Consider the following 27,760-nt stretch of genomic DNA (forward strand, 5'->3'; position numbering starts at 1 on the left):
GTAAGAAGCATAATTTTTTTAATATTTTAGCCTTGCAACGAGAAGAACGTTAATGATATTTCGGAGTTCATCTGCTGTACACTCAAGACTGAGAAGCGAAATCTCTGTTTAAATAGTACTAAACAAATTAGTATACCGGGTGTTTCAACGTAGAACTTAAGTAATTTAAAAAAAAATAAGCGTTTTGAAATAGTAGGCTGGTTCCTTTCGAGACATGCCGTCAGCAGTAGCGACCGCGGGGTGACGAGTGATACGTGGTAAATAGTCGCTTATTAACAAAAAATCATAATTTAAAGTTTAATCATTTAGTTTCAGTGGTCTTATCGTAATTGGGAAATTGGAGCGACATCTCTGCACAGGCCATATCCACCTTTATATCTGGAAAAATTCGATTACCCGTGGAGCTGTGGCACGACGAACTTCGGCTACCAGAGTGCATGTAATCGAAACTGGGAGGCTGCAGCGAGCGCAACGCCGTGCCACTCGAGGCAACGTTCTGCTGACGTTACCTAGCAGCGGGCAGCCGGTGGCCAACCAGCGCGTTGCGGCTCCGAGCTCCTCAGTATCGTTTCCTCCGCTATCATTTCCTTACTCCATTTCCTCGTACGTATTATAACTGAACTAGAAAACCACAAGCGAAAATCAGCTCACAACAAACTAAAAACCAACTTAAGAATAGTATTTCAATGTTAATATTCTGAGGTAGAGGTGTGTCAACTTTGTTAAGCGTTCTCTCGCTTTTATTTCTGCTTCCTGTTGTGTCAATATTTATGTGTTGATGGTAATAAACGTTAAGGCGAGCATGGATTCTTCGATGTGGCATGTTGAAAATACATCACGCAGCGGCTGGAACAAAGATCCGTGAGAAACCAACAATAATGATTGTCCGAGGCAGCGTTAGGGTCTTTGAAATGTGCTGCTGCAATGCCGTTCAATTGCGCCTTCAGCACCCAACTTTCTCTCGCACCCCCCCCCCCCCCCCCCTCTCACGCTTCTTCTAGCTCTGACACCCCTGACCACATCCCCTATATTTTCTTTCCATGGGATCGACCAAGTTTTTGTTATACCATCTCCCGGGTCGGCTCACTTGGTCTTGACGGGAAACCGACTAAGCAGACGCAGTACAACTCGGAAAAGAAGGGAAAAATAAGAATAAAAAAAAAACTTGCGTTTAATAAAGAAATTATGTCTTTGAAAGCACATATGCAGTTCAGGTAAATTAGGTACCATTTGTTGTTTTATTTCGTAATTCCACAGAGACCAGAGCCGGTCACCGACATGTCTTTATGGGTCGCACGTATAACTACATAAGCCCCAGTTTCGTTAAATATGATTCATACGCAACACCTTCATCACATTTTCCCTCGCATTCCTTCGGTTAAATGGTGCATTCATTGCAGGAATCAATCGTAACGAGGAAGCTAACGCTTAAAGGCTGTTGTTGACGGTTGGTATTCATGTAAAACCAGCCTACTAGCATTTAAACGGGTGGATTAAGCTTCGCCTTGCTGTGGTTACTACAAACAAGTGCCCCAAGGCGATCTGCTCAAAAAATGAACTTGTGGCTTGTTTCTAGTCCAATTTGTATAGTAATAAATGTTCGTGCAAGTAAACCAGCGCACTTCTAACATATTTGACATACTTTTGATTGCTTAAACGGGCGGATTAAGTTTCGCCTTGCTGTAGTTACTACAAACAAGTGCCCCAAGGCGATCTGCTCAAAAAAATGAACTTGTGGCTTGTTTCTAGTCCACTTTGTATAGTAATAAATGTTCGTGTAAGTAAACCAGAGCACTTCTAACATATTTGACATACTTTTGATGGCTCGAACCAAGAGTTCGTTATCGTTTGGAATAGGAGTGAAAATTCGGCCCTCAGCATCCACTGAAACTATGCTATTTGTCGTATATTGAACGTATGCAAATCCAGGAAGAACTTCGGTGATGAGAGTATTTAAGGGTTCGTCTTGCATTTTTGACTTAAATATAGGAAAAATTCGAAGACAGGTATACATTTCTCTACACGTGGCAGCCCCATGAATGGAACATCCCAAACTAAATCACAATATTAGTAGTTCTGTCCGGTGAACAACCCTCCGGTTGCACTAGCCGACAGACATGCTATTCCAGCTCGAAAATGGAAAGCAATAAGTTATGCTATAGCTGTGAACGAGTTGGTTTAGAGTACGCACCTGGATCCACCTCCTTTGTTGCTGGTGTATTTGACGCTTCTTTACAAACAGCCTTTTGGTTTTCCATGACACAACGCTGCCCACTGCTCGTGCACTTATTACTTTCTTCTTCACTGCAAGCATCTGGAACTTCTGCAGGAAGAAAATGAATGGCACTACATCAACCATGCTGACGCTGTTCACCTTTACTTGTGAACAACATGACACAAAATCCGCCTTACCCAAGGCTATGGTAATTGACTTGGTGTGTGTAAAGTCAAGTGCACTGCACTAAGATTCGAAATATATTTAAGAAATTTAAGGTAAGCTTGGACTCACGTACCCTTGAAGCTTATTATTCTAAACTAATGGCCAAAAAGTAGATGCCAAAACATCTGCTTTATCTCGAAGGTCTTTGATTAACCATCTTTTGATGGCTCGAACCAAAAGACAGTTCGTTATCGTTTGGAATAGGAGTGAAAATTCGGCCCTCAGCATCCACTGAAACTATGCTATTTGTCGTAAATTGAACGTATGCAAATCCAGGAAGAACTTCGGTGATGAGAGTATTTACGGGTTCGTCTTGCATTTTTTATTTAAATATGGGAAAAATTTGAAGACAGGTATACATTTCTCTACACGTGGCAGCCCCATGAATGGAACATCCCAAACTAAATCACAATATTAGTAGTTCTGTCCGGTGAACAACCCTCCGGTTGCACTAGCCGACAGACATGCTATTCCAGCTCGAAAATGGAAAGCAATAAGTTATGCTATAGCTGTGAACGAGTTGGTTTAGAGTACACACCTGGATCCACCTCCTTTGTTGCTGGTGTATTTGACGCTTCTTTACAAACAGCCTTTTGGTTTTCCATGACACAACGCTGCCCACTGCTCGTGCACTTATTATTTTCTTCTTCATTGCAAGAATCTGGAACTTCTGCAGGAAGAAAATGAATGGCACTACATCAACCATGCTGACGCTGTTCACCTATACTTGTAAACAACATGACACAAAATCCGCCTTACCCAAGGCTATGGTCATTGACTTGGTGTGTGTAAAGTCAAGTGCACTGCACTAAGATTCGAAATATATTTAAGAAATTTAAGGTAATCTTGGACTCACGTACCCTTGAAGCGTATTATTCCTAACTAATGGCCAAAAAGTAGGATGCCACAACGTCTGCTTTGCCACGGAGGTCTTTGAGGTATGATTACCCATTATTGTGTCAACGAATTACAGCATTAAATGCTCTAATTAGAATTACAGCATTACAATTACAGCATTTCCACTGTGCCTTGTAGGCGTTTGCGCTCTGCTTATCGATCTTTGTAGACGCATTCCCGCGGCTTCTTCTGGCATTGCTGCCTCTTTTTTGGCGTTGCATGTTGTGCGGGCTGAAGAAAGACATTCGTTCTTAATTAAAGAACCAGTTCGTATCAAATCTCGTCATCAAAACTGCGTCCTAATTTCCCCCCTCAGATTTCGAATAATTTGTTTGCGAATCATGGGCACAACACAAGATTCCCCACGCATGTACCCAGTTTTTCGTAAAGAGATCTATTTTGCTAGGATTGTTTAACCTGGTCAGTGTTTAACAGCTTTGCTGTAAGCTGTAAACGTTTTCACTCACCAGAGCAACCGTCTTGCCCTGCAACCGTACCCAGCGGACACCGGCACTTTGATTTTTCGTCTTCGTAGACGCATATTTGTCCCTTCTTGGAACATTCCAACATTTTTTTCCGGGTGCACGACAGTCGAGCTGCGGCAAAAGAGAAAAACCACAGTTAAAAAAGTAAAATTAAATTCTGATGTTTTAGGTGCCAAAACATAAGGCACGCCGTAGTGGGGGATTCCTGTTTAGTTTCGACTACCTGCGGTTCTTTAACATGCACCCAATGCGGTGCACACGGGTGTTTTTGCTTTTCGCCCCCATTGAAGTGCGGCCGCCGCGGTCGGGATTTGATCCCGCACCGTTGGGCTTAGCGCAATTACAAAGCCGCTACGCCACCATGGCGGGTAGAAAAATTGCACTAAGAGAAAAGGTCTAAGGAATTTTGTGTATATTCACAACCTTTAAGTTATAATCAGTAATATAAATTTAAAAAAATGTCACAGTTTCGCCCTAAGGGTGAAGCAATGAATGCGATAGCAACACAGCAATGTCATACGATGTAAGGTGAGCGGCTTTGGTAGCAATATGAATTGTAGTAAACATGAGCTGATTAAGTAAGCAGGTGTGCTGCGGCGTAAGTAGACCGACATGAAGAGAGACTCGATGACCACGAGAAGGCGCGTGTGAAACGGTGGTGTTGATGAGAAGCGCTTCCCGTGGGCAGCGCGCGTGCGAAGGGACACACCTGTAGCGCTGCACTGCCGATCCGGGCAGCATTACATGTGTAGCGTGCGTTGGAAAATGTGGCTAACTGAATGAACAAGCGTGGTGTGAGCGCGCACAAACAAACATGAATAGATCACACTGAATGACTGCAGACAACGACTGTCAAAACGCTGGCAGCAAGCAGCGGGCGAAGGTACGTGCGGTCTATCGCTTCAACGGAAACTGAGCGGCCAGTGCATAAAGGTCAGAGCCGTGTGGAGATAAGAGACGGTGCGGCGAGCGACGAGCGCGGTTGCTGGCAGAGGAAAAGTGCGCCCCCCCCCCCCCCCCCCCCGCTCCCTCCGGCGCTGGCTTCCCGCTTCCTTGCTTGCGCGTGGGAGAGATAAGAGACCGTGCGGTCGAGCGACGAGCGCGGTTGTTGGCAGAGTAGAAGTGCCCCCCCCCCCCCCCCCCCCGCTCCCTCCGGCGCTCGCTTCCCGCTTCGTTGCTTGCGCGTGGCAGATTGAGTGCGTTCGCTCTCCGTGATAGCGCGCGTCCCCGCACGCTTCCGCTCGGGCATACGGCGCGCGGTGAAGATTTTATCTATACGGAACCTCACGGCGACGGCGACGGCGACGGCGACGCCGACGGCAGAAATCCGGTTGAAGTGTCCATATAATTGCTATCGCAATAAAAACTTCTGGAGTGGAGATGCCGCGCCGCGGCTGACGCCGGCGACCGCCATATTGCTCCAGGCAGAAAACATAGCTGCGGCGCTTGGGCCCTTGCGGTAGTTCGGCAGTTGCGGCCTTTATCCACGCTTAGTGCTTAGTTACGATCTGCTGAGCGGTAGTTGTTCGTTTGTAAGGGAACATCCAAGCTCTGCTGAACGGGATGGTGAACGCCTGCGTCGCCTTCGGCTGCACGAATCGTGCGAAGCAAAAATCAGGAGTAATGTTTCAAGTCTAAGTAGCGCGAAAAAGCCTTCAATCGCTCGACCAGTGCGGTGCACTATCTCCGCCGAGGAGCGCTGTTGTACCTGAAATCTACTATTTAACTGGCGAATATAGGCTGAAACAAGCTTTTTTTTCTGCGTATGTTTGCGCGACAGGTTCCCGAAAGAGAAAACGCATCGTGACGCATGGCAGCCCGCTCTCAGCAGAGATGGCTGGGCGCCAAAAGATTCGGATGTTCTTTGTTCGGCGCACTTTGAAGAGGGTTGTTTTGACAGGTCTGGTCAAACGACAAGGCTGCGACAGGGCAGCATTGAAACCATTTTTCCAGCGTTCCCCGCACATCTGCATAAAAAAGCGAGTTCGTAAGAAATGCTTGCTGTTCGTATATATTTTCGGTGCGCTTGCATATGAGATTCCGCTTGTCGAGAGGAACTATTTACTACTTATTTATATAAAATTATACAGCTCTCAGACCTGGCGGACGTCGCAGCTGCGTCTCACAAGTTGACTGTTTATAATTACGTGCATAAATATCAGCACGCAACAGTTTCGCATCAAAACGAGAAAACTGACGTAACTGGTAAATAAAGAGTATTGCCAGTCACATATCGTGTGTGTAACAACACGATATGTGCCTGGAGCGACAACAGTTCTTGTGCAGCCATAGGTATCCTATCTCGGCATAATTTAACTTAGGCTGGATCGTAAATATTACTGTTTTCTGAGATCAAGTTGCTGTTACATGCCGACGTGTAAAGTTCTATACAAATCAGAGTCCATCGCGCTCTAGATCCCGGTCCAGACCAAGGGGCGGCCACGGCCATCGAGGCGATCCGCCACTCGCGGTGAGCTGGTCAGACGCGGTTAAAGGGACGCGCCCCGGGTCTTCGGGGGAGACTGCACATAATCTCAATGAAATTGCCGAGATCAAAAAAGAAAACGCTCAGCTTAGAGAATTAATATCGCAAGTCATTATAGAAATTCAAAGCCTTAAAAGCTGTACTGAAAGAACTGCCAGTCAAACACGTTCCGCGGGCCTGGAGAGACCCGAGGAAATCCCATAGAATCGAATGGAAGAGGACAGCACCCCTCCGCCATTGAAAAGAAAAGCTCAGGAGTCTAGTGACAAAACCGCTACGCAAAATTCAAACCTGAATCAAACATTGTCCGAAATACAAAAGGCAGTTAAAGAACAGGCAGAGGCAACCAATAACCTTTCGCTTGCAATCTCCATGATGATGAATAGACTAGATAAACTCGAGGCTAACGTAGCCAGTCTCAACCCTAGGGCATCTTCGGCGCCTCCAGCCAACACCCTGGCGAATCAGCACCGTGGGCAATTCACAATTACCGCAGGGCACCACAACAGCGGCTGTCCCAACTAATGTCATGAGACCTGCCTCCTTCCATCCCCCTCCCTCCTCAATACCCAAATCAAAATAGGGGCGTACAGGAAAAAGTCTTAATACCGAAACCAAAATAGGGAAGTACAGGAAAAAAGATTTAATTATTTGGCAGTGGAATTGTAGGAGCTATGAGGGGAAGAGAGCAGTACTGCAACAACACCTTAGGAACAAAACCAAACCAGATATTCTAATTCTGCAGGAAACGCACGGTTTAGCTAAGCTATCGGGATATAAGGCGATCGGCCCCACGACCGGGGATAATAGAACACTAACCACCCTGGTAAGGAAGGGATTCGTACCAATCCGCCACGACACCCAGATCACAGAAATCGAGCACATACTCGTAGAACTTCCCCCTAGAAGAAAAAAACTTCCGAGCACGTTTATCCTAAATTTGTATAGCAATCCTGCGCACATACGACAACGCTTCCTTTCTCTCTTTAAGAAGGCAGTAGTAATAGCGGGAGCCAACCCCCTCGTCATTGGAGGAGACTTTAATGCCCCACACAGCGCATGGGGATACGGATACACACGAGTCAAAGGCAAAATGCTATGGCAGGATATTCAAGAAACCGCTTTAACTCTCATCACCGACCCCGACTCCCCCACGCGTATAGGGACCGGTTTCGCGAGGGACACAACTCCAGATTTAACATTAGTTCGCAACGCGGGGACCGCCAAATGGAAAAACACATTTGAAGATTTGGGGAGCGATCATCGTATAGTAGAAACCAAAATTGAAGAGGCGGTAGACGCAGTACTCAATAGACGACAGGTTAGATGGACGGACTGCGATAAGTTTCGAAAAGTCAGAGATGCCAAAAAAAAAAACAAGCTTCCATCAAGAATATTGCGCAATGGGTCAAAGACGTTATACAAGACGTCAACGAGGCTACGCAAACGATTACATCCGATCCCCCCATAGAAAAGATTGATAGCCGTCTCGCGCACATGTGTGAGGCCAAACAATCACTACAGAACAGATGGCAGGGGCAGAGGCACTATAGGAGCTTGCGCAAGCGTATAGCCAAGCTCAACAAGCAGATTGAAGAACATTGTCAGCAGCTAAGCAAACAACAGTGGAACGAGGTTTGCAATGCTTTGGATGGGCAAATGCACGCAGGTCAGACATGGCGCATGCTCAAACACCTGCTCGACCCAGATAACACCAAATCGGAACGTACGCAAACCTTGCGTAAGCTGACGCACCAGTATAAAGGCAGTGAGGAGGACTTTATCGCAGATGCTAGCAACATATATATCCCCATAAACCCCGTCATAGAGCACGGGCAATATACCGGAGATACAAACGAGCTCCTGGACGAGGAATTCACCCTAGCGGAAATTAGGGCAGCGCTACAGAAGTTAAACACCAAATCCGCACCGGGACCGGATGGGATCACCAACAGAACTCTCCGGAACCTAGACGATCAAGCAATAGAGAACATCACGCAATATATAAACGAATGTTGGGCCGAAGGCGTCATCCCAGCACTATGGAAAGATGCTAAAGTAATCCTTATCTCCAAGCCCGGAAAACAACCCGATCTGTCGAACTTACGCCCAATTTCACTCACGTCCTGCGCTGGAAAGCTGATGGAACACGCTTTCTTCAATAGAATCAATAACTATCTTGAGGAGAAAGAAATTTACCCAGACTCCATGCTGGGGTTCCGCTCCCAGCTATCCACACAGGACGCCATGCTGCAAATTAAACAGCAGATCCTAGACAATAAAACAAGATCGACTAGGGCGATACTAGGATTAGACCTCAAAAAAGCCTTCGACAAAGCAGCGCATGCAGCTATATTAAATCAGATAAGTCAATTAAGCTTAGGATCGAGAGCATATAAATATGTCAAGGACTTCCTAACGGACAGAACGGCATCCCTTGTAATGGGAGAACTCAGATCTGAGGAGAGACACATGGGTAGCGCTGGTACCCCGCAGGGTTCAGTCATATCGCCCATGCTGTTCAATCTAATAATGATAGGACTCCCGCAACGGCTCAACTCTGTACATGAAATACATCACTCCTTGTATGCAGATGATATCACCATCTGGGTGTCTGAAGGTAGCGACGGAGAGATAGAGCAGAGACTACAGGAGGCCGTCGACACGATCGAGGAGTATCTCGAAGGTACTGGCCTCGAGTGCTCGCCGGATAAATCCGAACTCCTCCTCTATAACCCACGCTCAAAGGCAGACCACCCAAGGGCTACAACCGCAACCGAGCCTACGAAGAAATCCAAATTCGCACCAAAAACGGCAGGACTATCCCCATAGTGGAACAGATTAGAATCCTAGGACTCATCATCGAATCCAAGGGCACTAACGGAGAAACCGTCAAGAGGCTAGTAACTAAAGTCACCAACGCAATAAGGCTAATCAAGAGAGTCACAAACAAACACCAGGGAATGAAAGAAGCTAACGTCGTCAGACTTATATATTCCTTCGCTATAAGTCACATTATATACGTGGCGGCATACCTCAATTGGTATTCAGCCGAAAAAGCTAAGATCAACGCACTCATACGAAAGGCGTACAAGCAAGCTCTAGGCCTTCCAGATAGCACCAGCACCGAGCGACTACTTCAACTGGGTGTACACAACACGTTAGAGGAGCTGATAGAGGCTCAACAGATTGCTCAGTTGGAGAGAATAGCCGGTTCGCGCACGGGTAGGAGTATCCTCAGCAAATTAGGGATAACCTATCACAATCAACAAGGATGTAAAGTGTCGGTTCCCAAGTAATCAGGCAAAAGATCCAGGTCCCCATTCTGCCTAAAAATATGCACCCCGAACTTGATCAGGGAAGGAGGGAAAGCAGAGCTAAAGCTCTACTCAAGGCATACGGTAGAGACAAGGAGGCGTTGTTTGTGGACGCAGCGGAGTACCCGAGTCACAAATCCTACGTCGCAGTAGTAATAAACTCCGACCACGAGTGCATAAGCGCATGCTCGATACGCTCTACTTACAGTGAAATTGCAGAAGAAGTAGCTATCGCTCAGGCCTTAATTTCCCCCAAATATAGATACGTCATCAGCGACTCGCAGTCAGCCATCAGAAACTATGCGCGAGGAAGAATATCGCCCGAGGCCGCCAACATACTCCACGGGAAAGCACAGTTCATATCATCAGAGGAATTCGAAGACAGATACATCATTTGGTTCCCAGCCCACACCTCCTGTGAGTCCCTCGCTCCCAACCTCAACGAGGAAGCCCACCGCGTCGCGCGAGGTCTCATTTACCGCGCTCGCGAAGAAGCTTCTCCCGAAGGAACGGGAGGGGAGACCTGGAAGGAGAAGGACAGAATGTTCAGATTGTGCGACGTCACCCGCTTCTAATAAAAGTCGAGGTGCATATTCCCACCTCCTAGCTCCAAATTAGACAGATCTCAGGCGGTTGACTGGAGGCGACTTCAAACTAGAACCTTCCCCAACCCGGTGCACCTACATCGCATCTACCCCGAACTATACCCAGATGACTTGTACAAATTATGTAGGACAGAACACGCCACCCTAGCACACATTCTATGGGATTGCGCACATGTTCAGGATGAGTATGCAGTCTCCCCAGAACAGCTTGGGGCGCGGTGGAAAGCCGCGTTGATCAGCTCAGATCTGCAAAATGAACTATGGGCCATCCAGCGAGCTCGAGAGGCGGCCGGGAGACAGGGTCTCTCTACCGCTCCTGGCGCGGCCTAGGCCCAGGCCTCAATCCGCTGGTCTAAATAAAGTTGTTTCACTCACTCAGAGTTCATACAAATATGTCTATTGCGGACTCACGATCTTTACAATATTTAAAAGCCATTATTCGTAGTTACTGAAGTGACATTATCAGAATGCCTTTAATTTTGGGCATTGGTGCAATTTTTTTGGTTTTGCGCAGCCAAAAATATGTTTGTTTTGATGTGTTTGCATTTTATGTATGGCTGTTGGATATTGTTTTCCTATAGTATACACTGTGATGCACCAGGTAGTTATGGAATATTTTATTCATTTTTTCCACCAGGTTGTTTTATGCTTATTTTTATCAAAATAACCAGGACATAATAAAAATTTATTTACCACTTTACTGATTTCACCTTGTACTTCGTGTCAGTTCGGTAATGTGGCAAACTGATGAGCATAAAGGCGTTACAGCTTCAGTCCACGTATTCTTGCATTAACAACTGCCTTGTGGATTTGTCCTTAACCTGACAAGACAAAGATTACTTGGGATTCCTAATGATACAACTAGGCGACAAGAAAGCCCTAGCGTCGCTAACTCATTATACGACGGCCGCTTTCCACCTCTTTTACGGAGTGGAGTCTTCGTCACTTTATTTCGTCATAATTTTTTCAGCAAAAAGTCACCATAAATTCGCCTAATTCACCTCTCTGTGCACGCATTATCGCCTCAGTTCAATTGCGTAATCACTTTTAGACTGTTAAATGTGGCTTTCTCATCATCATCAACTAGCCCAGCACCGCGTGTTCTTCCCATCATTACCTTTCGTTAAACTCCTATCAACCAGCTAAACCCCTTTAATCCACCATTATTTGCGCCTAATTCAACATCATTACAGTCCTAATACACTTAATTCACCTCTCTATATTCATTGTTACTTCAGTTCACATGCTTAATTAATATTGTATACTTAATAGTGGTCTTGCGCGCGCTATCGCCTCTTATCCTAAGAGGATCCTTTCGTGTCAACAACACGGTTTTGAAACGGCCTTGAGATGGACACCTCACCATGAGTTAAGCATAAAAGCCTGTCGCATTAAAAAAACATCTGCGCCAAATAAATCATAGTAATTCTCCCGCTTTCATCATAAAACACCACCACGAAAGCGCACTGGTTACGCTACCAGCGCGCAAGGAGCGCTCGCTCTTGCCCGGAGCAAGATGGCCGCCAACCGGTTTCCCAGGCTTCAGCCGGTTTCATGGGCGCGCATAGGGGATCTCCACCCCAGAAATTTTTTTATAACCTCCTTGGGTTATACTATACATATACATATGTATGTGTATATGCGTATGCATAGATATACGGACACGCAACTCCATCTATTGAGCAATTCATAAACTAGAGGTGGCTACATACTAGAGCACTGCACGGGCCGATTTTTGTGGCCCGGGCCCGGCCCGGGCCCGTTTTCACATTGGGCGGCCCGCCCAAGCCCGATCAAAACTTTTATGACGAGACCCGGGCCCGGCCCGGGCCCGGAAATAATCTACGTTACCCGCCCGGCCCGGCCCGCCACCCCTTTACCTTAAGCCCGAGCCCGGCCCGAGCCCGACTCGAAACCGGCCCGAACCCGGCCCGAGACCGAAAAATACATGTTTTTCAGAGTTGAGAAGCCCGAGAATAACTCGCAGAAAGCCCGAGCCCGGCCCGGGCCCGCGTCAAAAAACCCGAGCCCGGCCCGGGCCCGGGTCAAAAAGCACACGCCGTGCCCGAGCCCGGCCCGAGCCCGTGAAAAAACTCCTCTACCCGGCCCACGGGCCGGGCCGGGCCCGGGCTTTCGGGTAAGCCCGAGCCCGTGCAGTGCTCTACTACATACTACTACTACTACTACTACTACTACTACTACTACTACTACTACTACTACTACTACTTGAACTAATACTACTACTACAGAGGAGGGAACGACCCACACCCTAAGGAGCTTCGCCCCTAATACAGCGTCTGCCTCTTCGACCAAAGGTGCAGCGTCTCATCGACAGCGTCTCAAACCACTAGCTGTCATGGGGCCGGGTAGAATGCCAGAAGGCTCCCCTTGCCACTGCAGGGTGGTCGGCCGCGCGGTTTTCGCCGCTGTTTTCGACTGAATTGTCTTCAGGATCGGCCCACGAAAACGGCTTATAGACAGCCACTAGAAATCGTGTTTAGTTCCAGAGGAATGATAACCGCATTAAAAGCGCTCGCTGACGGGCACCTGCCTATGCTCGCCGTTTGGCCCAGGCCAGCACATCCGTCACAACTTACTGCATTCTCACAAAAAGCAGGCGCCGGTATTGGAGATGAGAGAGGGCAGTTCTGAGCCAGAAGGGTTGCTGGACATGTTCGTCACCGAACGCCAACTGTAGCTCAACTGCAGACGCACGTGCTCTGGCACGAGAGCACTGCGTCGTCCGAAGATGCTGTGGTTGATTGACGGCGGCGTTGTGCCGCGTTTTCCCGCCGAATGGGGTGGCGGTTGCGCAGCGCATTCGTCACCGTAATCCGCTGCGCGTCTCTTGTCAAAATGTGCTGGTTTCTACTGCATGGTGTTAAGGCGAATGATCTGAGGAATACCTGGCCTCCGTGGAGCCAACGAAGTAAGAAGGAAACGCAGGTGCGCAGTCGTTGTCATGCCAACGTCATCACACTGTCGTGATTCCACTGTCATAATATCATCTTGGTCACGCGGCCATCATTTCACTAAAATTATATGCAGAGGGCAAGAGTGCGATATGAAAAGCCAAGGATGAACGTCTTACATTCAACGCTGAGAAATCGCAAGCCTATTTTCGATACCTTGTGAAGCTGTAGAAATGGGTCACATGTATATTTACTAGATTGTCGGAATAGTTGAGTTCATCGCAGCAATCGAGTCCCGCGAGATCTCACAGAATTCCTGAGAAAGATATCACCTGAATTGATTCATTCCGACAGAATCAGTTTTCAGAATCACTGTAGAGAGATGCCGTATGTGCAGGAGGCAAATTTGATGCAGATAAACTATCTGAAATACCTGTGGCTGGTGCGTTACTTAGAGTTTGCTTTTGCAAAAAAAAAAAAAAAAAAAAACATTCATTGGTGATTAAGCGGTAAGTGCAAGAGAAATGCGTTAGCACTACGTCGCACATTGTTGAGGTCGCACATTTTTGTGTTACCGTACTCTGACGAAGGCTGGTTCACCAACCGAACACGTTAAATAAATATGTCTTATTTCCAAAAAGTTCGTCGTCTCTTTTCTGCATCTGTTACGTCGGGTCAGCAATATATATATATATATACTTCTAAGCTCTTTCATCCCCTCTCATCCTCTACCACGTGACCAGCTTCCAACACTTGACACACATACACTTTTTCCCACTTGGACACTCCTAATGCTAACGCATTAAAAAGCACGTTACTCACGCTCGCAGATAGAGCGGCGCACACGGCCTACTGTGACGTAGCCCACGGCTTCGTAGCCAGCCACGCACTTGAACCAGAATAAATCCTTGTCCTTGTCCTTAACGCACTCGTTCACTCCGTCGTAGGCTTCCTCCTGAACCTTGAGAAGACTGTTACAAAGATTTTCTTCTTCGATTTCTGCAAGTTAGATTTGCACATCAGCGTGTGATTGCTTAAATGAAGGGTTTCGCGCGGAAGCTTGGCCACGTTTAAACATAAAAATTGAAAAGGTGATTGTGACCGAAAAAAAAACAACAGGCCTACCTGTTGCAGTGTCCTTCTTGATTGGTAACTTCGGATACAGCATGCACAAGTCACCATCGGGATGCTCGCATGTTTGAAGCCTTTTTAGCAAGTACTTCGAAAGTGGCTTCGCTGATATAAGTCTCGCCTTGATTTTCTCCCTGCGAATTGCGGAAGATGCCCAGTGATGGCTTGATTGCTTAACTGACAAATTATGTCAATTCATTCATATGTCACTCGTCAATTACAAAAAAAAAAAAAGCTCAGTGGCGATTCAGCGGAAAATACGAGAGAAATGCTTTACCATTACGTGGCACCTTTTTGAGGTCCGGAATCCGTGATTCAAGCCGCGTTCCATACATTGCAAGGCGGTGTTCAGGAGCGCACTCGACACACGTCCTGCTTCTTCGAGGTGTGAAGTGCAACTCACGGTGGTCCGGAGCAGACAACTATCAGCTGAACTATGTATATACCGCTACCACGTGACCGGCCTCCCACACTTGACACACATACACTTTTTTCCCATTGACACGCCTAATGCTAACGCATTAAAAATACTCGACAGGAGACCTCGTGCATTGCGTAGTGCGCTGACCATCATAATGAAACCTGTAGATTAAATTTTATCGCTCATCTTTTTGTTCAGAGATTCACAACGTCCTCACAAAGGCTGTTTTGCCTTCCTTTTCTACGGGAACGACGACAAAATTGCTGACGGCTCAACCTTGGGATGTGCTGAACAAAGAATCACAAGAGGCGACCCACCACTACGGGCAGTTTACTTATTTATGGAAAGGGCATGTTTGCTTCTGGCTGTATCAGATAAGTGTGTTTCCCAGACTTCGGGAGTAAATTCGATGATGCGTGCAATGGTACAAGTATAGTTGAAGCATGAAAAACTCGGACTAGACCAGGACCGACACGGACAAGCGCCTGTACTGGTTATTCCCGTATGCCTACTTCAACTCTACTTATTATGCAATACAATATGCCCGTTCTTAAACATTGCTTATCCATTATAAATTCTCACTGCTCATCAACGTGTATTTATTTTATTTTTTGTTGTAAAAAAGATTGCCGGGAAAAGAATGTTTCACTCACGTGCAGTTCAGTATCTCAACCATAAAAACTTCTGTTCCGATATTCGTTTTCATCTGCAAAAGAAATAAGCCAGCAGAAGGAACACTCACAAACTATTTATGTTCATTGAACACATGCTCAGACATGTGTGTGGGCATTTTGGACAAACACAATGGCTGGCACAACTGATTTCGTGTTTTGTGAACACAAGAAGTAATTGTCACACTCACTTCATTCATCATATACGTTAGCTGATGAATGAAAAATACCAACTGCTACTTTGGTGGCTACGTTTTAGTCGTGCGTGCGATTTATATCCCGAAGTGATTACGACGACTTCATGCGAATAACCAAATGCTACCGGGATATATAAGTTAACCTCATATATAGTACAATAACCCGGATTTCCTGTTAATCAATCCGCAATTCACTCTTTCCACTGGATAATCGTAGTAACAAGGCGTACCAATCCGATAAGAGCTACCATAGAAACATGGCATTTCGGCACACTTTAAAGACTGTGCTCACTGGATGGGATGGAGAAGTGTGCGAATATTAGAATACAAATTGAAAAATTCGGTTTTGGGTCAAAGTATTCGATTTAAAAATGCGGTATGATCTTTTTAAAAACCGCGGATGGGACCTACGGACCTACGAATATTCCACGTCGCCTGCCTTAAGAAAGAGCCCACATATATTATCCAATGGCAATTTCAACCGCCGTGTGTAAGCCACCCATAAAATGTTGTGACCTTTCATTCTTTGCTCACTTACAAGCGCAACAGTTAAAAAACATCGCGTGCATTAAAATAAACATATAAGCATTTTCACTTTTTTTTTTACTGCCTCGTTTCGTCTCTCTGTTTTAACTACCCTTAGAACGAGGACTATTCGGTAGCCTGTCTCATATTTTGATACGTTTATTCAAATATACTTGTTTGGTTCGACTCCGAAATTTCGCGATTTACACATGTATATATATTTATTAAGTTATGCACACATTTTGTAAAGTATTTCAGCTCGTCCCAAAATCAGGCCATCTATAGCCGCACAGCCCTTCGTTAGCTTGGCGTATCGTCCTGAAGATAACGTAAGCACACCTGTGAAATGGAAACACTGAGAATGGTGGCGTGAGCAATAACAACATTAGCACACGTGCAAAGCCTACAAGTCAGATAAATGCAAACGACGCAAGATATTCCGCATTTAAAAAGCATTCACGTAATTCTTTCTCAGAGATACATAACATTATCTACAACCAGTCCCAATCAGCGACATTTCTCGTAAAGAAAAATACCGGTATGCATTGTCACTGCGCCAGAGATAGCAAGCTTTAAAAATGAGAGGACGCAAGATTACGGGATATTGTTCCTTACCGCTTCGAGAACACGGCCCTCGTACAACTTGCAATTGTTAGCGTCAAGTGAGATGTTAGGCGTGAAGGAAACAGTGTAGTAATACTCTCCTGCGAAAAAAAAAATACAAAAGAAACAAAAAAAACTTGCAGTGGCTTAGCTCAGCTATGCCAGGATATACGTAGCGTTAGCAAAGGTTCAGATGATTATTCTTAGCTTTCCTGGTTGTCTAGATTGTCAAGGATTAGCTTGATTGTCATGCTTACTGCTGCTCCAATGACACACACGCGGTGTACGTATTATGTGGCACATGTATATAGCCTTCTTCTGTTCATTCCTCCTACGCTCAACCGCTAATTGCCAGGCAACTACTTCGGGATCCGATAAGTCAAGCTTCTCCGTTCTTCTGCGCTGTTGAGCAGCATTTGCGCTCTCCTTCTTCATGGCTATACCACACTGGCAAACGCCAGTCAGAAGCGCAGAGGCTCCAGCGCAGTGTCAGACGGCGACTGCACAGCGAGCGCGCGCCGGCGCCAGTGCGTCTACCACGGCTACGACGTCACTCCTCTGGAATGCGCAGACCGGCGCCGGTGAGCCGCGCGCGGCGGCGGCGGAGTGCGCGAGAGGTGCCGGCTCCGGTGCGCAAGCCGTGTGACATCACTGATCCTTGCGCATGCGCAGCACGGCTCTTGATGTGCCGCGCGAAACGGGCTTGGCTAGGCCAGTGTACCTAACGCTACAAAAACGATAGCGTGATGTAAAATTATGTAGTCAGCCACAATCTGCGCACATCCCAAGCCACAGCACGCAATAATCCACAGCACCTGGAGGCGACAGACTTGAGTGCTCGGCAGTTTGCACGCTGCTCCTGGCGCGTGATTGATCTCAACGCTCAACTTCACTTGGCCTCGCCGTTTCACTCGCCCATGCCCATTTCCACGTGTAGAGTAACAACGCTCATATCGTCTAGTTAACCTTCTCGCCTTTCCTTCTCTGCCACCCTGTTTCTCCTTACGGTGGTTCCCTATCTCGCCACACTGTCTGACATGCTACTCGACAGGGAAAGGACAGGGGTTTCTGAACGCCCCTTCAAAGTAGTTTCCTATGAATAGCTGTCAAAGGCTGCTTAGATTAGAGATATAATCACTGTTCAACTTTTGCACACAAAGGAAGGGTGATTAGCAGTTTCGTGTGGCACACAAAGTGTTAACTTGGGCGGAGCTTATTCTCCGTTATCTGGTCTCCACGGCAATATTTCAGTAAGTGCGTATAATGTCAGTGCATTCCGACAGAGGACAGAGGGGAGGAGCTTAACGGAATGCAATGTATTTCTGCTCTCGTCAGGTAGCTCAAAAAAATGGAGCGTGACGCGAAGTGATTACAGCCCGTTACGTTAGATCAGGCCTGTTCAAGAGGCCACGTGCAAGCTCCCAGGAAGAAACTGGGAAGAAATTTTCCTGATCTCAACTAACGCCCATTTTCATGGGAAGGTTTACTGGTGATGTGTCACATTCTTAAAGCGCTCAAATCTCATGATTACCGAACGCAAACCAGAAATACTTTCATGCGCTTGTTACCATTAAAACAAGGTGTGCAAATATTCACAACTTCCAAAGCCAGAATCGAAGGTCACTATTCGTAAATACGAATAATTTTCGGATAGTTTTCGAATATTTCAGAACGTCAACCGCGCGTTTTCAAACATAAAATTGGTGAACGAGAAATAATAAAAAAGATACATTTCAACGCTCCAGGCATAGCATTGGAGGCGAGGACTCATGGAGTCGCCATTTATCGCAAGCGCCTCGCTTGCGTAGTATGAAGGAACGCGGCACGCTCCTCATGGTTTGGCTGTCGACGTTCAATTAAAACACCACGCGGGAGCCCTCCTGGACATTCCTGTAGGTACTCTCGAAACTAGCGAAGCTTTTTACTGTCGAAATAATAATCCTTGGCAAACAGAAATCATAGAATGGTTTACAGACACTATCTCTTTACCGAACACGTACGGTGAGCGCCCACTGAGCGCGGTCGCCGCGATGGAGTTCCCCGAACAGCTTCTTGCGTGAAAGGTATAGGCAATCGCCGAGAACAAACTATGTGAAATATGTTCTTGTAGTCAGCTGGCTGTATAACCAAATGGAGCATAACGGAACGAAGCTTCAATGCAGCCATCGCACGGGTTCGCAGCGACCGACTGCACGTCAGCATGAATGTCCGCGCACAATGTTTCGCGTTCGCTGCGAGCACGTTTTCGCACCGTGCCGTGAGCTTTAGGCCACAGCATATGAACATTTGACAGTACACAAGCAACCATTGTTGCGTGGACGCTATCAGAGCTGTTCAAATTTAATTTCGTTATAACTGGGTCTTCGACGCCTGCGGCGACTTGTGATGTGCTGTCGCAACGATTCATTTTTTAAGAATAAATTCTCGGACGCTTCAATATGATTATTTCTCAAGTTCTGTTATAGTTATCGGTGTTCTCAACGAGCAATCTACCGCTGCTTCTCTTACTTAATCCAGTGCATTCATTGTTTAGTGCTAACACAAACATGAGCATATGCCATGCCTTTTTTTAACGTGCTTCTTACCTTTCCATTCGAGTGAACTTGCCAGTCTCTAGCATCAACAAGTTCATAGACCAAAGCTTCGTGATATTAGCCGGGTAGCGCGCGCGGGCGACCGTCTCAGTGCGCGCTTTCTGCTACTCACCGAACATCGCAGCCCCGACGCCGATAGCAGAAATCCTAGCACAAATCCTCCTCGCGTAAGTGCTTGCTACACAACCGATTTGTAGCCTATGGCTGCTTGCCGGTTCTAAGTTTCGCGATCCAAGCTTCACGCAGCTTCTTGTCCTGCGGGTACGTGTGAAGGCTGACACCGCGCTCCGTTGCGTACGTCCGGCACTGCGGCACCGAGCAGTAGCCTACCATGTTGGACGCCTCCAAAGGCAGACACTACCTACTATAGTGCTTTCAAGTGTTGACAAGCAGACACCCGAAGCGGCAAAACCTCCACACTTTATAAAAAAATGTCACAGTTTCGCCCTAAGGGCGAAGCAATGAATGCGATAGCAACACAGCAATGTCATACGAAGTAAGGTGAGCGGCTTTGGTAGCAATATGAATTGTAGTAAACATGAGCTGATTAAGTAAGCAGGTGTGCTGCGGCGTAAGTAGACCGACATGAAGAGAGACTCGATGACCACGAGAATGCGCGTGTGAAACGGTGGTGTTGATGAGAAGCGCTGCCCGTGGGCAGCGCGTGCGAAGGGACACACCTGTAGCGCTGCACTGCCGATTCGGGCAGCATTGCATGTGTAGCGTGCGTTGGAAAATGTGGCCCGACTATGACTAACTGTGGTGTGAGCGCGCACAAACAAACATGAATAGATCACACTGAATGACTGCAGACAACGACTGTCAAAACGCTGGCAGCAAGCGCATATACGCCGCAGCGGGCGAAGGTACGTGCGGTCTATCGCTTCAACGGATACTGAGCGGCGAATGCACAGCGCATAAAGGTCAGAGCCGTGTGGAGATAAGAGACGGTGCGAGCGAGCGACGAGCGCGGTTGTTGGCAGAGTAGAAGTGTGCCCCCCCCCCCCCCCCCCCGCTCACTCCGGCGCTCGCTTCCCTCTTCCTTGCTTGCGCGAGGAAGATTGAGTGCGTTCGCTCTCCGTGACAGCGTGCGTTCCCGCACGCTTCCGCTCGGGCATACGGCGCGCGGCGAAGATGTTATGTATACGGAACCTCACGGCGACGGCGGCGACGACGGCGACGGCGACGCCGACGGCAGAAATCCGGTGGAAGTGTCCATATAATTGCTATCGCAATAAAACCGCAGCGCAGGTGGGAGATTAAAGTTTCGTTTTCAGCTAGCTTCGGCGCTTGCGAAGCAGCCGACGTGGCCGCTGTGTCCACGTGACCCTTTATACCACGCACGATATTCACAGTGTGCTCTGCCTCGGATCTGAAGGCCACATTCACTGTAGCCTCAGCCATCCTTAGAGTAATTTAGCAAGGATTCACTTTCAGTCTCTCAAATTGCAGCTCCTTATACGAAAAAGACCACGCCAACCATTCGCTTGTGTGCATATTGGCTTCCTATAGCCATAGCCGCTTGTTCCTGGCGTTATCTTTAGCAAGAGTGTATCATCGAATGTTATGACACTCTGAGGTGTTTCACTTAGCAATGTATTACTTCATGACATTGAGCAAAAGTGTTCATACATTTTATATGGTTAAAGCTTGTATGTGTACACCTGGTTATTACGCTGCTAACCATATATATGATTGATATGCGTTATTCTTATGACTAGTATGAGCACTACAACAGCTAATCTCGGCTGATCAAGCCGCACAAGCGTACACAGAGTAACTGAAACTAGCAGACTTCATTGTTACACTACAGATAAACAAGCTCAGCGCGTCTGTCTGCCTGTCTTCACTTTTAATGATTTTCCTTTTTCTGAATTTTCGCGCTACAAAAATTGAGTCTTACAAGCTACAGAGACGCTGTGGCTTGTCTAGTGCACGGGATTTGTCTGGACATTTTACGTCCTCTGTTGCGGTTTCTCCTGGGCTGCTTGCTCTAGAGACGACCCTTTAGATAAATCTTAGTTTCGTGCATGTATACTCACTCAGAATGCATTCTTTGATGTAAACTGCGCCCGGCGGCTTCCTACTTGTCCATGGACAGAAGCAGCTTTGTTTGCCCATGTACACGCCACAGTCCGTAAAGTCCTCGTGACATGTATTTTCGGTGCATCGACCTAAAGAAACAGTAAATTAGGGGAAATGATTAATTTTGCATGAGACGAAATTGCGGATTCACTTTGCGTCAGATCGAACAGGAACACTGAAATGGTAACGTCCAGTCACGACCAGCAATATCTATACGGCTGAGTCCCGTTAACCGGAGGCTTTAGCTTCCCTGTCTAGATTTTCCTTCAAAAGGAAAGTACACCGCTGGTCATGCTGGTATTCCACGATACTAAAACCATTCCCAGCACGAAACTACAAGAACTAACTGTTAACTGATAGTCAGCGCTTGTCCGTGTATCTTTTCTGTGTAGCTCTTGTCGTGTTGCGCTTTGCATGGTTTCAGTATAGATTTTCCTGTTGGATTTTGGATTTCGGTCTTCCCTGCCCAAGTACACGTAAAGCGAAGAAACGCTCTCATTTGACAACTGTAGAACACATGTGAATGAAAGCTATAGCATTTAAAAAAGAAGCTGAACTCTACTGACTATTGAAAATAGTTATTTTATTTGGGCATTTATGATTCCAGCGTGAAATAGACGGATGCGGGTAAGAGCGTATTTGATAAAAATAAAGAGTTGGTTTGAGTAACTATGCATCGCAGACTTCCATTGGTGTCTGGACCTTTCGACCTGTGAATCGCTTGAAGGCTACCAGGCACGCCGGAAACACGTCGTGGTTCGGTACAGAAACTGTCAGCTGGAGCAGCCGCATGGCCAAGGAGCGCGAAACACCTGGCGCTCTTTCTCAGTCATCCTCTGCTTGCATGGCGCTGGTTAAGTGAGTGGGAATTGAAGTTCAAAATAGAAAATCTCTCAAAGAAACGTAGGTACTATTTATAATTTGATTGAAATATGAAAACGACCTATTCGGAATCATATTCGCCAAATTCTAGCTATGCTGTAATAAAGCTAGACGTTCCTAGGCAGTGTGTTCTTTTGAACGGATAGCCCATTGAGATAATTAAGCTGCCTAGGAACATGGAGCTTTATTAGAACATCGCTGAAATTTGATGAACATGACCCGGAATGTGTTGTTTCCGTATATCAATAAAATACTAACGAATACCAAGCTTTTTGGGTAGATTAGATTTTTTGGTATCTTATGCCCCTTCAATTGCACTGTGCCGAACGGATGCCTGCCGAGAGAGATGGCATCAAGAGTCGATTATCTCGACACTCTTTATCTCGCCACGTGTGGAACATACGGCGATCTAGAAGAGTAGTCGCAACAGCCATGCACTCGATTTATCACGCATTCCAGACCAAACTACTGACGTTCGTAACGTCCTGCATTTTAACGTCTTTCGCTGCGACTTCAAGCAAGCATAAACTAACATCGAGATTAACTTCTATGTGTGTTCAGAATTGCCAATCATGTTTTATAACTGCCATCCTCCTTTATATGTGTCCCGTTGTTATGTTTCGATGATAGAAGTACCTAAAAGTCACAACAATTAAAATTCAATGAATATTTTGCGCCATTAGTCGAGGTAGGTCGCTTATTATGCTGAACCTCTGTAGTATTTATTTCTTTTCCTAGACCTTTCTATACATCTAAACCCAAAAGACGATTGCGCAGTATTGCTTGCGCTTACAGAGCTTAAATTGAGCAGACGTGAAAACACTGATAGAGTGAAACTACAGCCAGTCGACTTGGTTTTTGAGTGTATTTAGAAAACGTACAGTTGCAACATCACCATGTCTGCTGTTTACTTCCTCAGCTATTAAGACAATCTAAACTGAGTGTTTTGTCCAAAAGTGGCAATACATAGAACTTTGAAAAATATAATATTATTACCCGTATTCTCCAAATTAATGTAAGAAACTAACCATAAAACAGCGGTCACATTTTCTCTATGCTCACTCTCTTAGCATGACTTCACAATATGTTTAGAACATACACTGGTTTACTTTACCAAAAAGAATTACTCGGCAATATTGAAGTAAAAAAGGTAACTTTATGTTTGTGTGTGGACGCCTCCAAAGCATTTGATAAAATTAACCGTGAAACTTATTAGAGAAGCTTTCTTTTATGACATTCCAGGGTTTGCCTCACAAGTTATTAAGCGTTGTTTACCTTCTTGAAGTGAGAGAGAGTGTGGTGAAAGCTAGTAACCTTCGTTCAGGCAATGAAACATGGTGAAACTCAAAGAAGTATGTGGGCCGGCTTTTGCTCAGGACTTATATCAATAGCATTCTAAGGTTGCATCTCCCTATTCATAACTTAATTGGTGCCGACAGCACTACTAAACTTATAACCGAAAGTAACAGAAATGTGCTCAGTTATGCCATATTCTTGATTACATTCTATACATGTTTCCTTGAAAACTGATTACTGTGCAAACTATATTTGCGCTCTTACACAAAACCATTACGTATATCTCATCATTATATTAATGCAGATAGGTGCTCTTAAAACCCTCAGTACGTCCGGACTGTGCACTTTATCTGGCAAAGTCTCAGCTCCTTACAGATTTCTTTTGCCAGTAGGAATAATTTAAAATTGTGAAGCAGACAGTGGAGGCTGCGTATGTCAAGGAAACAGACTCGGACGCCATAGAAATGAATTGAAAGTCACATTGTCTGTTAACGCTCTAAAAACGAACCTATGCACAGTGTATGCCTGCCACCTGCATTAATGACTGTAAGTTGAACTTGACCATGAGAACACTACAATTCACTTGTCAGTATGAGGCTGTACGTAAAATGGTACGAGTAAATTTTCAGTTTTCGTAGAACCTGTAATCCGTCTACTTTTCCTGACAGGTGCATATGGCGTGGGAAATCGAGACGTCTGCTACTGCGATTACTGTCGCATGCGACGGAAATGGCCCTCCGGACAGACCAATTTCACACAATGTGAGATTGTCTTAACAGCCCACTTCAACAACCAAACATCTCTAAACATGTTATCGTGAGCTATTCGTTCAGCATAAAAAAAAAATCTTTGTTGTCTCTCTCTCGCTCCGAAGGAAAACTGTCGGACCACTTTTCAATAAAGCTTATTCTCTCTCTCTCTCTCTCTCTCTCAACCAAATGTTTTCTTTCCTTTTGTTTCTCTAAGTTTCCATTTAGTAGAAATGCAGGATGCAGAGATAAAATAGGCATAGACGTAGCTTGGGGTGTTCTAGGCACCCTACCAAATTCCATAAAGAAACCACAAAATGATTCTTACTTGTGCATTGGCCGTTCGCTCGCTGGTGAGTTAATGGGCATATACAGATTGGCCTATTTTTCACCACGCGGCATATCTGGTTAGGAACTAGGCAGGTCTTCTTTTGCTCTTCGTTGCAAGCGCGTGTCGTCTGCACAGCTGAAATTAGGAATAAAAAGAAAAGCGAGTACTGTTATAAAGGAAAATCGGAAAGTTACTTTTGTTTTATACAGTACAAGATGAAAACTAACCAGAGGAATTAGGGCATAGGAAAGTGGTTGGTTACAAGTATAAACCCCCACACAGCCAAGATTTGGTGACAATGTTCAATATTGCAAAAAGGAAAGAAAAATCAGGAAGCGTAGCTACCATTATCAAATATACGAGCAAGGCGGGATGAATTATTTCGGAAGGATGGTTGGCTGGGTAAGTTGGTTTGCAATCCTTAAAGCAAGGACTGCGAAAAAAAAGAGATTTATTATGAAGGCAAGGATGACTGCGGTGTGTCCGTCTTCGTTGCCTTCAAAATAAGTATTTCTTTCGCGCTGCTCGCCTCATGATGAATTGCCCTGTGCAAGTGTTATTTTGTCGATCTTAAAGGGGCCCTGAACCACCCCTCGGGCTTTTTAAAATAACATAGTCCGCGGGTAGCACACGCTGCTGTGAACATCTCAGCCAAATTTTGCTGTCGTACGCGGTGCGTGGAGCTCGCAAGCCGACCACGAAGTCACCTTTCTCTCAAACGCCCTCGTTTCAACAGAGCCATGATCCTGACTATCTTCTGTGTGCTTTATTGCACAACAAAGCACATTCCAATACGCGGCTGCCATTGGCCGCTGTGGTCGGTTACACTGCGGCTGCCGGGGGTGCCGCCACGAGTCCATTGGCTAAGCACACTGCGGCTCTCTGAGGACAGCCGCGTTTGGCTTACGTTTAGCGCGGCGTAGGCACCAAATCGGAAATTTGAACTGCGCGCCACGGTGACGTTTTGAAGGCGGAGCGTTGCGGCCCCGCCGTAGCCTTCGTGGTGCAAGGCATTGAAGAAGGAAGGGGGAGCACAGATGAGCCTTTGTTTGATGGCCAACATCGCTTCTGCTGAACGTATTGAAGTACTTTTTGCGGCAAAGTATTTCTGAAATAGCCTATTTTCACCTCAAATGTCTTTCTCCACTTCGATATAATGTGCTTAAGGGCCCCTTTAAAGCAATTTAGAGGTTGGAGGTCAGCTGTGAGCGGCTTGCTGAATTCTTATGCGATTCTTGTGCATGTCTGCGTTATCTTGCATCACAAGTGCCAACTTTTGCCAAAGGCCTCAGCTGGGTAAGAGACAGTGCCACATCAGCGTTTTCCTTCATACCTTGCTGATGTTGAATATAGACGAACGTTGGCAAAAACATTGAAACGTACGTTGTGCTGCTTCTACATCGAAAAAAATATTTGTTTATTTTAAAAGGAGCTGAACATTTGTTAGTTCAGAACGTTCAAAAGAACGATATGCGGTTATGTAGCAGACACAGCTTACTCAAGACACTAGGCTTGTGTGTTTCCATGACTGCACCACATTTTGAAGTTCTCACCTTTTGTACTTAGTAGGATTTCTTTTAAACACGGCATAGGTTGGAGCTACATAAGCGTTCTTGTGGCATTGCTGGTTTTTTGTGATTTCTTTTGATATGAATTTTCTTTCACAACACTGTAGAGTGGCTTGGTGTCTGTGGCAACCATCCTTGCACGAAACAGCGGAAGAATGGCCAACTACTGCTGATGAATGTATTGAGATCAAGCTGATAGCGTACCAAAAACCACTGAATTGTACACGCAATACATTAGAGAGAAGTGAAGCCGAGTTATGAATACCTTTGCAAGTAATGCCGTCTTCAGCGACCACGTAGTTATTGTCGCACGTGCATTCGTAGGCTCTCGTCGAGTTCATTGTCTTCCTGCATCCATTGACGCAGACAAACTTCGCTTCTTTTGCAGTGCAAGCATCTTGATAGAGGTGAAAGGGGAGCACGTTAATGCTAACGAAACAAAATACAACAAATATAATGCTCTCCTCGATACAGAATACAGTGAGGCTAGCAAGAAAGCGTCGGTGTTCTTTTATATTTCGTAGATGGCCTCTGAGCTGGCAATGCTAAGGTCAAGATCGCTGCCCACCTATTTCAGCAATGAGGGTGGCCAGCAATGAAGGAACGAGGTGCGAGCTGCTTTATTTTTCTATTTATGGAATAAGTAACGCTTGTCGGCACACACACACACACACACACACACACACACACACACACACACACACACACACACACACACACACACACACCACACACACACACACACACACACACACACACACACACACACACACACACACACACACACACACACACACACACACACACACACACACACACACACACACACACACACACACACACACACACACCACACACACACACACACACACACCACACACACACACACACACACACACACACACACACACACACACACACACACACACACACACACACACACACACACACACACACACACACACACACACACACACACACACACACACACACACACACACACACACACACACACACACACACACACACACACACACACACACACACACACACACACACACACACACACACACACACACACACACACACACACACACACACAAACATTTTACTTCAACGAAGAGCCAAATTTCATTAATTGACAAACACAGTTGAGATTCGAGGCAGCAAACAGCCTCACGATGGAGAAGTTGTGAAAATATCCGTGCTAGACGGCGTGCCCTTATTGCGCCTCTTCTGTACCACTTGATAATTCTAGTCTAGGGGAGTTCTACATTTTCTCAAATGAATGTCTGCTCCTTTCTAGCTGTATCTCTCTTTTTCATTCTCAACTAAAGTGGTTTCAAAAGAAGAAGTTGAAACTCAGAAGTGTTATAACGGTCATTCTGAACTTGAAATCTTTTGGCTTTATCTCAAAATATGTCATGATGTTACGGTTATAAAGCAGCTGCAATAAAAACGGAGCTTAGAGACACCGAACATTGAAATTTTAGTTGCAGGATTCTCAGCGGATAATGTAACAGATGTAGCCCTTTAATGGGCTTTGGAGATTTGAAAAAAAAAAAA

At 46.0% G+C, this 27,760-nt stretch overlaps 2 protein-coding genes across 7 annotated transcripts in view; one reads left to right on the plus strand and one right to left on the minus strand.

Annotated features, from left to right (window-relative positions):
- LOC119456166 (glycoprotein antigen BM86-like) overlaps positions 1-27,760 on the plus strand; it is a 114,602-nt gene that overhangs the window by 57,283 nt on the left and 29,559 nt on the right. The gene's annotated exons all lie outside the window — the stretch shown is intronic.
- LOC119456167 (glycoprotein antigen BM86-like) overlaps positions 1-27,760 on the minus strand; it is a 46,953-nt gene that overhangs the window by 3,085 nt on the left and 16,108 nt on the right. Inside the window, exons 7-16 of the mRNA XM_037717793.2 lie at positions 26,460-26,591; positions 24,624-24,761; positions 21,326-21,457; positions 16,702-16,790; positions 15,347-15,399; positions 14,267-14,406; positions 13,964-14,140; positions 3,805-3,933; positions 2,979-3,110; positions 2,192-2,323 (exon numbers count right to left, since the gene is read on the minus strand). Coding sequence (XP_037573721.1) covers positions 2,192-2,323; positions 2,979-3,110; positions 3,805-3,933; positions 13,964-14,140; positions 14,267-14,406; positions 15,347-15,399; positions 16,702-16,790; positions 21,326-21,457; positions 24,624-24,761; positions 26,460-26,591 — 1,254 coding nt within the window. The remainder of the gene's footprint in view (positions 1-2,191; positions 2,324-2,978; positions 3,111-3,804; positions 3,934-13,963; positions 14,141-14,266; positions 14,407-15,346; positions 15,400-16,701; positions 16,791-21,325; positions 21,458-24,623; positions 24,762-26,459; positions 26,592-27,760) is intronic.

This window comes from Dermacentor silvarum, chromosome 6 (assembly GCF_013339745.2).
Source record: "Dermacentor silvarum isolate Dsil-2018 chromosome 6, BIME_Dsil_1.4, whole genome shotgun sequence".
In the NCBI taxonomy this organism is placed as follows: domain Eukaryota; kingdom Metazoa; phylum Arthropoda; class Arachnida; order Ixodida; family Ixodidae; genus Dermacentor; species Dermacentor silvarum.